The sequence below is a fragment of the Solanum lycopersicum genome, chromosome 7 (genome assembly GCF_036512215.1).
Source record: "Solanum lycopersicum chromosome 7, SLM_r2.1".
Classification (NCBI taxonomy): Eukaryota; Viridiplantae; Streptophyta; class Magnoliopsida; order Solanales; family Solanaceae; genus Solanum; species Solanum lycopersicum.
Genome location: NC_090806.1, coordinates 11056192 through 11072536, shown reverse-complemented (window position 1 = coordinate 11072536; position 16345 = coordinate 11056192). Strand labels below are relative to the sequence as shown.

Below are 16345 nucleotides of genomic sequence, written 5' to 3'. Positions count from 1 at the left end.
TACACCCACAGAATTGACTAAGTATAGAAATACTTAAACAGCAATGTCAAACAATAAACATGCAGCGTTTACAGGACTAAGTCCCAACCTTTATTAATCAATAATTAATACAAAGGAAGGCTTCACAAATCAGTCTAAGGCTAGAAAAGTTTCTGTCCCTTGCCTTAGACGAATTTCCACCTTAAATCAAAATTCTGCACAATGGCAGTTACAAGCGGTTACATGCGGCGGTTACACATGACACCTGTCCGACACATGTCATCCCAGGGTTCAAAACTAACTTTCCAACAGCTATATTTCCAACAGATAGAATCTAATTCAAATTACATTCTTATCTACACGAAATACTAATATTCTAACACTTAGAATATTTCAGGCTTCATTCCAACACTTAGAATAATCCTGCCAGCTTCCAACACTTAGAATATTTTAGCTGTCTTCCACACTTAGTTTTATTTCAGCAATTTCGGGTGAACTGCCTTTGTCTTTGACCTTGCCAAGTCTTCACAGCCTTGCTTCATCAAGTCAACATGCTGTCTTGCCAACGCCCTTAGCCCGCACGTAAACCATGCACGTTCAAGCTGCCTTGCCAACACCCAAGCACCTTGAACTTGTGTTGCACTGTTTTGCCATCATCCATGCCAAGACCAATGCCCAAGTCCTTGGCATGTCTGCACGTAGTTAGATCAAGTAGATTGCGGGTCTAACAGACCACCCGCACCACTTGAACTCGATGTCCTCATCGAGACTGTTTTGAGATAGTCATTGATTTGAGCATCAAACTGCCATAGGTCTTTTGCTTTCTCCCAAACAGCATCTGCTGCACTCTTGCCTTTCCAATGGACCAAGAACTCAGTCTTAGTATTCTTCTTACTCGTGCCCAAAACCCGGTGATCAAGGATCTTCTCAATTTCAGCATCATACTGTGTAGGTACTGATGGAGGAGCCCTCTTTGATCTGTTCCTGTCCGGATCGTCTTCATCTGCAAAGTAAGGTTTCAAGAAACTCACATGGAAGGTGGGGTGAATTTTCAACCTTTCTGGCAGCTTTAGCCTATAAGCAACTTCGCCCACTCGTTTTACCACTTCGAATGGACCATCATACTTAGGTATCAAACCCCGATGTCTGGTCTTACTTACAATCTGTTTCCAGATTTGTGGGGTAAGTTTCAGCAACACCTTGTCACCCACACTGAACTCAACTGAGCGACGATGTTGGTCAGCATACTTCTTCATGCGCCGCTGAGCCTTGCGCAAGCTATCTTGTGCCTCAGATAACATTTCAAGTCTGTCCTTTGCAACTCTGTATGCTGCTGGACACTTTCCCTGATTTTTAGATTTAGCAACATCTAATGGCGTCATAGGCTGTTTGCCTAAGACGATTTCAAAAGGACTCATTTCTGTTGCAGACGACTTGTGCAGATTATAGCAAAACTGCGCAGTGTCTAACAATGCCACCCAATTTCGTTGACTTGCAGTCACATAGTGCCTCAAGTACTCTTCCAACAAGTGATTAATTCTTTCCGTCTGTCCATCTGGTTGTGGGTGATTTGCAGTAGAAAATTTTAATTCAGTTCCCATCATATTGAACAATGCTGTCCAAAATTTACCCATGAACCTTGTGTCTCTATCACTCACAATGTCAGCCGGAACACCAAAGTATTTAATCACATGTTTATAGAATAACTCAGCAGCAACTTCAGATGAGCATAACTCAGGAGCAGCAATAAAAACAGAATATTTTGAAAACCTGTCAACTACCACCATGATAGATGCTTTGTCATCTACTTTAGGGAATCCAGAAATGAAATCCATGCTTACCAATAGCCATGGCCTTTCAGGAATAGGCAAAGGTTGCAGCAACCCTGCTTCCTTTTTACGTTCTGTCTTGTCAACTTGACAAACATGACAAGTCTTAACATACGCCTCGATATCGTCTTCCATTTTCGGCCAAAAATACACACGAGACAGTAAGGCTAACATCCTTTCAACGCCTGGATGTCCAGCCCAAGCGGAGTCATGCGCTTCTTTCATCAAGTCTTTACGCAACCCGCCCTGATTTGGCACAACGATTCTCCCCCCTTTAAAATAGAGCAGATCGTCCTCGATCCAATACCGTCTCATTGTGCCCTCCTGCACCTGACCCATCCATTTAACATATAACGAATCATTTGCAGCACACAACCTGATTCTATCATAGAAATCAGTTTCCAGTTTTGAAATTGAATATACTGCAACAAACACTTCTTTCCTACTCAGCGCATCAGCAACCTGGTTGTGTTTTCCTGGTTTATGTTCCCACATGAAATCATATTCTGCCAGGAATTCTTGCCACCGTGCTTGTTTAGGACTCAACTTTTTCTGTGTTTTGAAGAATGTATTTGCTACATTATCAGTTCTTACCACAAATCGAGTGCCTAAGAGATAGACTCTCCAAACCTACAAACAGTGTACCACCGCAACCATTTCTTTCTCATGTGTTGAGTATCTTTGTTCAGCATCATTCAGCTTTCTACTTTCGAAGGCTACTGGATGACCTTCCTGCACTAATACGCCACCAATCGCCTTGTCTGACGCATCAGTGTGTACTTCAAACGGTAACTCAAAATCAGGCAATTTGAGTATAGGTTCTGATGCAATAGCATTCTTTAAATTTTGAAATGCTTTTTCACACTGTTCGGACCAAACCCATTTTGAATCTTTCTTCAACAGATCTGTCAAAGACGCTGCCTTCTTTGAGTAACCAGCAATAAACTTTCGATAATAGTTAGCCAAGCCAAGAAACGACCTCAAATCCTTCACATGACGAGGTGCCTGCCAATCAACAATGGCCTGCACTTTCTTAGGATCCATTCGAACTTGGTTTTTACTAACAAGATGCCCCAAGAACCTTATCTCTTGTTGAGCAAATTCACACTTTTCCATCTTGACATAAAGTGTGTATTTTCTCAATTGAGACAGAACCAGACTTAGGTGATTAACATGTTCTTCCAACGTTCGACTATATATAACAATATCATCTAAGTAAACAACAACGAAGTCATCAAGATAGTCAAACAGTACATTGTTCATTAAATTGCAGAATGTTGCCGGGGCATTAGTCAGCCCAAATGGCATTACAAGGAATTCATAGGAACCATATCTAGTTACACATGTTGTTTTTGGTTCATCACCCTCTGCTATCCTAACCTACCAATAGCCTGCCCTCAAATCAAGTTTTGTGAACCAGCATGCCTTGCTTAACCTGTCCATTAAATCTTGCACCAACGGAACCGGATATTTGTTCTTTATAGTTGCCTTATTCAGCGCCCGGTAGTCTACACACATTCTCATTGTTCCATCCTGTTTCTTTTGAAATAGAACAGGAGCACCATATGGAGCCTTAGACGGCTGAATCAATCCAGCATCTAGCAATTCATTCAATTGTTTGCGTAGTTCAACCAATTCTTTAGGAGCCATACGATAAGGAGCTTGTGCAGGGGCAACCGTACCAGGCAGCAACTCAATCTTGTGATCAATATCCCTCCTTGGTGGTAATTTCTTTGGTAATTCAGGTGGCATAACATCAGCATACTGTTTAAGTAATTCAGTAATACAATCAGGCACTTCCATCTTCACATCAGGTTTAATTTCGACCAAGGCAGCAAGTATGGTTTTATCACCCTTCTTCAGCCCTTTGTCGATCGACATAGCAGACAACAACATTTCCTTGTCTTTCTTCTTCGCAACTTTATTAATTTTTCCAAACGGATGAACACCCTTCAGAAAACCAGCATCACTTCCACTCATTACCATCACTCCATCTAAGTGAGGAAACGGAACAAACTGGTATTTTCTTAGGAAATCAATTCCAAGTATAATTTCAAAGTCTCCAAGCGGCATCACCATCAAATTATGTTTTCCCACCCAATTTCCAGTCGACATAGACACACTATAAGCCATGCCCACAATGGCTTGTGCCTTAGCATTGACTGTCTTGACGTAGGAAGATCTTTTAGACAACTTCAGCCCCAATTTTGTAGCAATCTTCACATCTACAAACGTGTGTGTGGCCCCTGTATCAACCATTGCCATCACACATTGTTCCTTCACTTTCATTTCTATATGAATTAAGGAAGCATAAGGATTCGAAGTGCTAGAGATCTCTCCAACATTATTGATCCCCATAATGTGATTGAAGGATAATCCCAATGGATTTGCCATTGCAGCCACGATTTCTTCATCCTCCTCCCTTTGATTCACATTACCAGCAAGCAAAGCATTCACTTTTTCCCATCCTTTAGAGTTTACATCTTTACTCTTGGGTCTGTCTTTCCCATCCTTCATTTGTGCCTTTCCTTTATCGTTTGCATTCTCTTTACGACTATCCTTTCTCCATTCCCCTTTCTTTTCATTCTTTTTCTTATTTTTCGAAGTAGAAGGGACATCTGTCGAAGGACGAGTCGTTCGGAAATCTACCAACGAATCAGCAGCAGCAATTGCCCCAGGCAGATCTTTAACATTCTGCCTTCGTAGTTCGTTTTGAGCCCAGCCTTGCATGCCCGAAATAAATTGTGAAGTTTATCCTCATCAGACATATTTTGTATGTCTAACATCACAGAGGTAAATTCTTTTATATATTCCCTCACTGAACCCGTCTGCCTTAATCTTTTCAATTTATCCCTTGCAAGCCAAGATGCATTGCTAGGAAGAAATTGATCGCGCATTTCTTTTATAAGCTTATCCCATGTATCAATTCTAGGACGACCAGCACTTACGTCATCTGCATTACGAGTCCTCCACCAAAGTTTCGCATCACCCGACAAGTACATTGTGGTAATGTTTAACTTATCAGCGTCCGGCACCCTTGCAGCGGTAAAGTACTGTTCCATGTCCCATATGAAGTTTTCAAGTTCTTTAGCACTCCTTGCGCCACTGAAGGCTTTAGGGTCTGGAATCTTAACCTTAGATGATTCAACACGAGTCGAACTCAACGTAGCCACAGCCCGACACAAAACGACGAGTTCTGCACGAAGGTTCTCATTTTCCTTCTGCAGTCCCTCTAGTTTCTGTGTAGTTGTAGCACGAAAGTCCAAGATTTCAGTGATGTGGTTATCAACATTTTGTCGATATCCACCAATTTCTCCCTGAACTTTCTCAGTGTCCACTCTCAACTCAATGATTTGTGTGAATAAATCCACAAACGTAGGGTCTGCCAGAACATCTTCAGTAAACCCGACGAAGGATTCAATTTTTCGTGCCAACTCCCATAGTTCTGCGTTTTTCACCATTGTTTAACCTTGCTCTGATACCAATTGAAAGAGGGTCGATTTATTTTTCTCGTACACCACTCTAGGCAGTCTTACAGCGTCTGTAATACTTCAGCCTACTTACACCCACAGAATTGACTAAGTATAGAAATACTTAAACAGCAATGTCAAACAATAAACAGGCAGCGTTTACAGGACTAAGTCCCAACCTTTATTAATCAATAATTAATACAAAGGAAGGCTTCACAAATCAGTCTAAGGCTAGAAAAGTTTCTGTCCCTTGCCTTAGACGAATTTCCACCTTAAATCAAAATTCTGCACAATGGCAGTTACAAGCGGTTACATGCGGCGGTTACACATGACACCTGTCCGACACATGTCATCCCAGGGTTCAAAACTAACTTTCCAACAGCTATATTTCCAACAGATAGAATCTAATTCAAATTACATTCTTATCTACACGAAATACTAATATTCTAACACTTAGAATATTTCAGGCTTCATTCCAACACTTAGAATAATCCTGCCAGCTTCCAACACTTAGAATATTTTAGCTGTCTTCCACACTTAGTTTTATTTCAGCAATTTCGGGTGAACTGCCTTTGTCTTTGACCTTGCCAAGTCTTCACAGCCTTGCTTCATCAAGTCAACATGCTGTCTTGCCAACGCCCTTAGCCCGCACGTAAACCATGCACGTTCAAGCTGCCTTGCCAACACCCAAGCACCTTGAACTTGTGTTGCACTGTTTTGCCATCATCCATGCCAAGACCAATGCCCAAGTCCTTGGCATGTCTGCACGTAGTTAGATCAAGTAGATTGCGGGTCTAACAGTATCCTACATGGAATTCATGTGCCATACAGCAACCTACACAACTTCCTACATGTATTATGTCACACAGGACGTGTATGTCTACTTGTTCAACTTTATACAAATTTAAGTACCTACTTATGTACACCAATAGTTGAATAGCATAGATGTTAGCTAATGCCAAGTTAAAGAGCATAATTATGTATAATACCAAATGAATAATAAGGAACAAGAAAAACTCATATTTCAAGATTAGTCAAAGTGGACTACTTCTCTGGACTTTCAACCCACACGTCGGGTCGCTCTTTTGAATTATTTGTTACTTGATAAAAGGTTGGTGGTGCCTGCTTCGGGTACTCATACTTCCTGCCAAAATTAATGTGCCAGTATCAGCAAATTATGCAACAAATTGAGAAATTCTGTCTAAACTAATAACCGAATCAGAGATCATTGCCAGCTTTGCACAGAATATGTTATATAGATAATGAAAGTTCTCTTTTATATTTTTCACATTTTCAAAGATTTTCCAGGAAAAAAAGATTCTTGTGGAGATTGCTAGAATAAGTTTTTATAGAAACCTACATGGAAATGGATTATAACAGTGTTAGGGCTCAATGTAATAATATAGTCAACACAATTCAATAATACTTTTCTCCTTTACTTCTCACATGATAACAAATTCAGGTCTATCTCAATTCATTGTTCCCTATGTTGGGGCACCCGGTCTTATATTGTCCACACCCCAAGTGTCAAGTCTTGGAGTCCCATCGGTGGGATAATAGGTACTTGGTCTCCTTTATGGTCTTGGTCAATCCTCGCCTCAAGTGTTAGATTTTGAGATTGAATTAGACCCAAGAACCATTTCTATAACACGGTATCAGAGCATTGGTGTAACACCTCGTAATTCTACTCTAAGGATTCGAACCATTTTTCATAAGTGTATCAACTTGGGTCAAGTGATATACTACTTGTTCATATATGTTGAGGTCAATTCCTAAGTGTGAGAAGTGTATTGGATGCGGTTTAGGGTCATTAAAAACCTCTAACACCAAGTTAAGTCCAATTCTTTCTCCCGACTAAATTTTCGCCGTGAGTTCATGGAACGGTCGACATAAAACAACCATATCTCTCTAAATATGAAAGTTGGCACACAGCCTATCAAATAATGGTCAACTTCTTTCCAACGCTATCGACCGTTCGTCAATCCGAGTATGGAGTAAAAAGTTATGAGTAAAAAAGTTATGACTATTTTAATAAAGACACTGCAAGTTGTCAGTGTGTGACGGGAAATGTAACGGTCCATCATACCTGTCATGGAGCTGTCACACATGGTCATCATGATGAGGTAGAATGCTTGATTTTTGGTCAATTATGATGGTCCGAGTGACAACCTATCACCCAAGCAAAGGTTTGTCACTCAGATGACGAAGAATGGTAAATTTTCCCAATTTTAGGTTTTTATAAGGCTATTTTTGTCCTAAAATCTTTGGAGAGTTATTAAATCGACTTAAACGTGTAGGAAAGTCAGTTTTCATTATTTTCAACCCTCACATGCTCTTCTAAAAAATTTCTATGTTCAAGAACTTCAAGAAACACAAAAGTTGGGGTTCATCATCCAAGGTTCTTTTTCAAGATTCATCACCAAGGTATGTAAAGTTATCTCCACGTACGGGAATACCTTGTTCTTTTCCACGAACTATGCTTCCATGGTTTCAAAGAATCCTCCATGAATAAATTAGGGTTGGGAAAAAACCCCATATTCTTGAATTGTTCTTGAATCTTCATGGAACTCCAAGAACTTTCCTTGAAAGTATTTCGATTTTCTTGATAATTCTTTCACCCAGGAGTTCTCTAAGATTTTCTACATAATATTACGAATGATTATTGAAAGAAGAAATTCTTATCTTGGGAGCTACTTCAATGATTTTCTTTATGTCTTCTTCGTAACTTTTCGACAATTTCTTGATATTTTCTTGGAAATTCTTATGTCATGAACCCTAGAACTATGAATTAGGAGAGTTCACAAATGTGAGACCTTAATGATGTTATCCTATGATTCTCTAACTTTATTATTATGATATGATATCTCTCTAATGAATGTAAAACTACGATACATGAATTGTAACCTCAATGATGTAATGATATGAATGAAGTTTATAAACTATGGTCCTTATATGTTATAAATATGAGTTTGTGGGATAATCCTTGATCAAATGAGCTTATGTCGACGTAGGTTAAGGATTGTATCATTGGTTCGGCAACTCATTCTTTATGTCTTTGGTAAGGGCTAGTTATGGATCCCCATGACATGTACACGTATGTCTCATACCCGACAAGGTATGAGATGATTGAGCTGATCAGGTCGAAATGAAACTTCATGCGCTCACATGGTGATTTATGTCGGTACATTATTAGACCCCATAATGAACAAAAATATGAAAAAAGAAACATCCTTAAGGTAATCTAAATGACCTCATCTCTTAGCCTTCATATTTTACAATTATGACTATGTTAGTTACTTCTATTGATCTATAAGTATGTTTTATCCCACCATACGCAGACATGAAATCAGGTTGCTCACTCAGTTTCATATTTTCCACTATTGGTGAGCCCCTCTCTATTTTTGGGGCTTAGTCTACATATTTTAGGAAGTTATGTTTTCTTGTAAGGTACACTGGCTGCCTTGTCTGAGCTGACACTATTCAATTATGCTTTGAGGCTTCATAGATAGATGAATAGTTATGTCCCATTTGGACCTTCGTGTCCATTGATAATGGTAATAAATTCAAATGATTGTGTTATTAAATTTGTTTTCTTAAGAAACTTGTTTCTTCAAATGCTTTCAAATATATTCTTCCGCTTATGTTTAGATGTATGCTCATGTCCAATGCCATGTTATGGGTATGCTCGGGCCAGCAATGATATCGCATGTCGGCAATGTCCAGGGTGTAGGCTCAAAGGTAACAATTGATGAAATAACAAGGCACAAACCTTATGATTCATGTCCTACGGCAACGTCTGTCCCTTACAAGAGAATCATCAAGAAATGCTACGACACAATTTAGGGTACGAGTCAAACGAAGGACCGATGCAAGATCAAAAGGACAACCATGGACCGAAAGAAACATACTTTAGAGTGTCAAAGGATAAGAGATTAAAACTCCTTTTGCTTTTGTTTAAATTCCATCGACCAAAGTAACAGGCGAAGGAGATTGCAAATAAATAACATGACAGGTGATTTATCCCCATATCTGACTGTTCAATCGAGGATTTGTGGAGATATCTACTTACCTGCTCAAAATTGAATGAGCTCATTATATTTCTTTTAAGATAAATCTAGTGTTGGTTATAGTTGCATTAGTGTAGCCAAAGTTGGTCCAAATGACCAAGTTGACCGGCTTAAGGCTTGCCTTGTTGCCAATGGGAATACTCAAATATTTGTACTTAACTATAGGGCTGTGTATCGGCCAGTTCGGTTCGGTTTTGAAGTTTATGGGGTTGGCTTATTGGTTATCGGTTTGTAGAGATGCTAAAGCGTTATAGAACCATTAAGATATTCGCTTATCGGTTATTGGTTTATCGGTTTTTTATCGTTATCGGTTTAACCATTAAGATTTGACACAAAAGAAAACACATTGAAAATCACTTAGAAACAAGGTGACAAACCAAATAAACCATGCACTTGAGTTCACAAGTTACATCTTGCTCAAAAGCAAACACTTTTACATTGTAGAATAATCAAGTGTTTGAGACAACCAAAAATAAAAGTAGGAATAGAACTCCAAGTCGAGGACTTTATATACAAAATGGTATAAATACAATTATTTAATTTACTATCGGGTTATCGGTTAACCTATTAAGAAAAAACTTTAAACCGTTAAGAACCAATAACCCGATAAGAAAATAAATCAAAACCGTTTTCAAAACTACTAAATCAATAACCCAATACTATAAACCAATAACTTTTTTATCGATTCGGCTTATCGGTTTCAGTTCGATTTTGAACAGCCCTACTTAACTATAGTGACACTTTCTCCAGTGGCTAAGATAACATTTGTCGGTCTCTTCCTATGGTTGTTATCCACCATTGGCTACTTTATCAATTGCACATTAAGAGTGTTTTTCTCCATAGTGATCTTGAGGAGAAAGTTTATGTGGAGCAATCACCTAGATTTTTTGCTTAGGAGGAGTCTAGTAGTCTATAATGTTGATTACATCGAATGGTCTAAACCAATCTCCTCGAACTTGGTTTGAAATGTTTAGCACAATAATTCAGGAGTTTGACATAACTCGCAGTGAAACTGATCACTTTGGTTTTGTCGAGATTCCTATCCAAATCTAAATATTTATTTGGTGTTTTATGTTGATGATATTGTTATCACCAACAATGGATAGGATGGTATCACTAATTTAAAAAACATCTCTTTCAACATTTTCAAACTAAAAACATGGCAAGTTAAAGTATTTTCTAGGTATAGAGGTTGCTTAATCTAGATCATGCATTGTTTTTGACAAGGAAAGTATGTCTTAAACATTCTTGAGAAGACTGAATGATAGGATGTAGACCTATCGATAGTTCAATGGATCTGAATGCTAAATTCCTACCAAGGCAGGGAAAGTCACTCGGTGATCCTAGAAGATATAGGTGGTTGGTTGATAAGTTGAGTTATCTTAGAGTGACTAGACCTAACATTTTTTTCATGCGAGTGTAATTAGTTACGGATTCTCCATGTGGTAGTCACTGGGATGCAACTAGTCGCATTCTACGATATATAAAGTCAACTCCATACAAAGAATTACTCTTCAAAGATCAAGGTCATGAGCTGACCATTGAATATACAGATGTCGATTGGGAACGTGGTCCTTTTAATTGACGTTCTACATCTGGATATTGTGTTTTTACTAGGCAGTATTTTGGTGTCCTGGAAGAGAGAAGCAGAATGTAGTTGCTCGATCTAGTGCAGAAGCAAAATATCGAGCAATGGTCATAGCAACTTGAAAGCTAAATTTGGATTAGTTACATCTAAAACAAGCACGGTACATATGACCTATATACACCAGCTTGAGGCAGTGTGATTAGAATAGAAACAGGATTGTATATGATCTCCTACATGAAAAAGGATTATATGTAGGGTCTACAAATAGGGCTCAGTGTAATAATATAGTCAACACAATGCAATAATACTTTTCTCCTTTATTTCTCATAGAGATTAATGTGGTGGACAATCAGAAGTCCACTAATAGAAACACACCTATGTCTAAATCTGTATCTCTAGCAACTCAGACAGTTGTCAAAAGTAAAAATGCTATACATTATTCACAAGATAAGGTGCAACACACAAGAAAAGCATTCTTAATAGTGCAAGAATAAAAGGTACAACAGAAAACTCAAGCTACATCAACGGAAATATTGCCTGAAATAAGGTTTTAATCGAGTTACTATGGTATTGCGTTCCTCATCAGAAACTCCAGTGCCTACTCTGCAAAAAGAAATGAACCTGCAAAAAGTATGCTTAAATCTGTATTCGAGTCTAAAGTATTGGAAATACACATCAGTCATCGCAAATATAAATGATATACATTATTTTTACTAGTCTTAAAAGGAGGCATTAAAAACTTTTCAGAAAACTGAAAAGGCTCACAACGCTATTGAATTACTTTGGAAATGAATTCAGATATAGATATGACGCTTGCCATGCTACATTTAAAGACATCTCATAGAACTACAGTACTCTACATAAATAAAAGCCCATTTCTTGTAATCTAAGAATAATTGGACTAGCTATTGCAGTAGCACTCAGCAGGAAGAGCAGAACTCTTGTTACTCAAGACTGACTATACATCAGTGGTGAAGGCAATATCACTGTGGAACACAAAGATTCCACAATTTAATCAATCTGGATACAAGGACTGTCCACATTCTCCATCAATTAATGCACGATTGACTTGAATACTCTTTTGGAATTAGCGGGTAAAACACTAAATGATTAATGATAAAGCAATCAATATTCATATGGACACAAACACTGATTCAAGGTTGGCATAAAAAATGTGTAAACAACCAAATAAGAGTGAAATTTACAGTGTGTGATCTAGATTGACAAAATTGACGAGAAAAGAAAAAGATGAATTGGAAACCGGCATTAAACAAAAAATGAATAAAAACCAGCAAACATGCTCCCAGACCTCGTCAAAGAAGGTAAGAATCCAACTAAAAAATTGTAACAACCCGGTCCCTAATTTTCAGGGTTTCTGGTTGAAATTGTGTTTTGAAGCTTTGAATAAGATTGAATAACCATTTTGGAACTTGTTGGGATGGTTGGGATTGAAATTCAAGGGCTCGGAGGTGTTTCAACACTAATTCAATTGAGTGTGGCTGAAACATTTAGAACTGGTGCAGTCACAAATGTATAAAACTGGCCTAAATGCGGAGATGCAACTGCAAATGACAAGGAGGCTGTGCTGGTTGAGCACCACAAATGCGAAGTATGACTCGCAAATGTGATGATAGTCCAGCCCATTTAATATGCAATTGTGATGGACACCCAGTATAAAAACTTACAGTGATGTTTCAGATGCCATTTTTGAATATAGAAATAATCCTTGCATATATTTCTTTTTAGACACATCTTGTTCTTTAAAATGCAAATGACCCTCTATTACAAATCAGCAGAAAACATGGTCAAGTAATATTTTCTTCAAGACAGTGCAACCTTTCAGTTTAAGACTTGCTATACTTGGGAATAGCAAACAACTCAAAAATAGATTGAAACAATAGATATCTCAGCTAGAGTACATACTGGTGCTAGACAAATTGACCGAAACATTGCCACCCGACCAAACATAGTTCCAATTTGGAATATCTAGTGTTCATTCGTGGAAAATAGGTTTTCCAATAACTTATGGAAAAAAAATACTAAGTACGTATTTTTTAAGTTCTTTGAAACTTTATATGCAAACAATATTTTTTGAAGTTCTGGTTTTCATGTGCTTTTCAAAGATGCTCTGCAAAAACTACATCATCAAAAAACTACAAATACTCAAACACATAATCAACTTCAACAGACTTGTTTTTCGAGTAAGTCTTCAAATAAGCTCCTTGCATATGTTGTCCAAAGGGCTAGCATTCAACGAAATTCTAGAAATAGTAAAATATAGAAGCACACATTACAGGAGGTATGAAGATGATTAAAAAAATGACATAATATGCTGATTCTTTCATTTACAAAAACATAAATATACCTTCTGGGATATGTATTTGGAGCCGGAGGCTCAGCAAGACCCACCAGAAATTGAGCTACCTAGAATTTGAAAATTTCGAGTTAAACTCATAACAAATATAAGAAAATAAGCAGGTGAACAAATTAAGTAAGCATTTGGATATAAAAAATGTATTATTTGAAGAAAAAAAATATTTGAAGTAAAGTTGAAAAAGTTCATTTGGAGAAGTTGTGTTTGGACATGCATTTAACTTAATAAAGAGTTGAAATTTCGTGAGTGGAGAAGATTTCACTTGAAAAACTGGCCAATACAACTCATTCGAACTTGAAACCCAACTTTTAAAAAAAATAATCAAAATATCAGTCCAGCGCATAACCAAACGTTGTTTTCAAAAAAGAATCGAGAAAAAGGAAAAAAGAATCTATGGACAAAAACAGCTCCTAAGTAGCAGGTGGAATATTCCACCTCTCCTCCATGTCGCCCAGAACCATAGTAGCCTCCTGTTGACAATGTAAAGTTAGCCCAAGAGAAAAATTGGCAAAAAGACAAACAGAAACCTTAGGTAGGCAATACAAACCGATAATAAGAACATCCAAATCAGAGCCAGGTCGAACATAATCAGGCTTCAACTTTAGCCATTTTCCACTCCGATCACTTGGTTCCCATTTTGAAGTTAAATCTTTCAAAACTATTCCTTCGTCTCTGAAGAGTCCACCAATTATACCAATAAGAATTAACATACTTAATGGAAATAACAGTTCACATTAAATCAAACAAGAAAACATATACCCTGAATAATCATCAAGGAAACCTAACCTTCAGTCATTAAACAATATCCCCACTCCTGACATGCATATCTGTAGTTGAAACTTAATAATAGGGAACTCTTGACCCCAGATAAGCTTAATCCCTAAGGGGTCGTTTTGTGTCAAGGATAACACTAAATAGCTCTAAGATATAATTGTCACTTTGGTTGGCAAGTCCAGAATAACTTATCCCCGGATTAATAATTAATACTAGATAAGTTATCCCTCGTGTAGTATAGTAATCCCGGGATAAAATAGGTAATGGACAAAGATATCCCTTTAAATCTTTTTTATACATCACTTTTCACATTCAGGTATATTAATCTTTTGTATACATCACTTTTTCACGTTCATGTAATTTACACTATTTTTGATATCATGTATAATAACATTCACAACCTTCACTACTTATATTTATGATAATTCTTCGTATTTTCTATTAAAAAATTACACTACGCAATCTAATTTTTATTAATGAATTCATTTGACTAATTCTTATGTTTATTTATATTTTGATTTCTCATAAATCGTCTTTTACTTTAACAAATTTAAGATGAAAGCTCTATTTTTAAGCTAAATTAGAAAATTTTATTTTTAAATACATACCATACCATCAGGGAAATGTACACACAAAAATATTTAAGCTAAATAAGATGAAAGTTTTATTTTTAAAAATGAATGACTAGAACTTGCAAAGAAAATATAAAATTTTAAATAAAGTGAAGGACATTTTTGTAAACAAACAATGGGCTTTTAAAATTTACGCAATGCATATTATTTTGAGTATGTTAAACCAAACACTCAACAAAAAATAATTTCATCATAACTTGTATTCAAACCAAACAACCCCTCAATATCCTACGTAATGTCTAATCCTGTCGTTATAAGTGAACTAATTGTGAAGAAAAAGGTTTGCTCAAGCCACTATAGCGGGATTTGGGGTTCGATTGGGCTGCAATAGCGGGATAAGTCGTTGAAAATGTTGGAGAAACCCCACAATCGTTCATCATCACCCAGGCTTTGGGTTCATCCTATGGTGGGGAAAATCCGAGTTTATGAGAATTTTAGGCTGTAAAACGTTGAGTTGTTTATAATCACATTTGTTCTTAATTTATTTATCATGATTCACTTATGTAACCATGAGTGAATTAATGGTGGGAATACCCTAGTTTGGGTGGAGTAATTATGAGATTTGCCTAGGGTTTAGAATTTGGATATAATCCGAGAATATTTAGGCTTGTTATGATGCATTTTGTATTTGTGATGTTATTTTAAACCCAAAACAAGCTATGTTTCACAAAAGAAATCAAGGTATGTGATCAGACTTCTTCAATAGTTGTTTGGTGCCCTAGTAGGCTAGGTTTTCTACTCTGAATAATTAGATCTGTATTCTATTTCAAAATATTCTTCTAGATGGACAAGAGATTTCATGCATAGGTTTTCGGACACAAAGTCCAGATAGTAGCTAAAAGTTGTTTATTATAGTTAAGGCGGGAAAAGATAATGACTACGGGTTGAGTTCTCTCGTTCTTGATTGCTAACCTTGAGTTTTCTTGATGGGGTGGTCTGCTAGTAGTTTTAAGATTAAATGCTATGAAATTGTTCAGTAATAGCCATTTCTGGAACTTGTGGTAATCAAGAGGAACTTTACAAACGGGAAGGGTATTAATTCATGAGATTATAAGGAGGTAATTTTCGAGAACGAATGTGTACTCAAAAAAGGATCCAAGTCCCTATAGGTACTAAGTAATTTTTCTTAATGTCTAAGTTAAGTATAAGTACATATAGTATATTTGTAAAATTAATAACATTTAATAAAAAGTTTGCGTGTATACCTTTCTTCTCTTTTGTCGATGAATAGTCTCTATCACTACCGCAGTAGTTCTCCCTTTAGGCCATGAACAGCGTTTCACCCTAACGACCTCAGTCTTTGGCTACTCTGTTACTGTTCCTCCTTGAGGCTGAAGATCGCAACCTTCACTTACGACTATTAATGGAGTTTTAAGAAGAAGGATATAATTTTCACAAATTGTGAGTACTTCAATATATGAATAAGTTGTTTAGTTTAATTTTGATTTATTTCCACATGGCCTAATTCGAAGTGGGTGATATTCTACTATCTAAGTGTTAGAGTAGGTGCTCGCACGGCCAGCGTATTTTCTTTTACGGAGGTAATTTAATTTTCACAAATTGTGAGTGTTTCAATATATGAATAAGTTGTTTAGTTTAATTTTGATTTATTTCCACATGGCCTAATTCAAA

The 16345-nt window shown here is 37.1% G+C and overlaps 1 protein-coding gene across 15 annotated transcripts in view; it reads right to left on the bottom strand.

Moving 5' to 3' along the window:
* The window catches only part of LOC101266429 (DNA ligase 4), a 51747-nt gene that overhangs the window by 12300 nt on the left and 23102 nt on the right, over positions 1 to 16345 (bottom strand). For 12 of the 15 annotated variants that reach the window (XM_069286732.1, XM_069286733.1, XM_069286738.1 and 9 more), the window contains 5 exons: positions 13855 to 13979; positions 13743 to 13777; positions 13299 to 13357; positions 11471 to 11554; positions 6327 to 6422 (listed from right to left, as the gene is read on the bottom strand). In XM_069286732.1, coding sequence (XP_069142833.1) covers positions 6327 to 6422; positions 11471 to 11554; positions 13299 to 13357; positions 13743 to 13777; positions 13855 to 13979 — 399 coding nt within the window. Of the gene's footprint in view, positions 1 to 6326; positions 6423 to 11470; positions 11555 to 13298; positions 13358 to 13742; positions 13778 to 13834; positions 13980 to 16345 lie in introns of all 15 variants that reach the window. The other 3 variants (XM_069286735.1, XM_069286736.1, XM_069286734.1) reach the window with 1 other exon arrangement.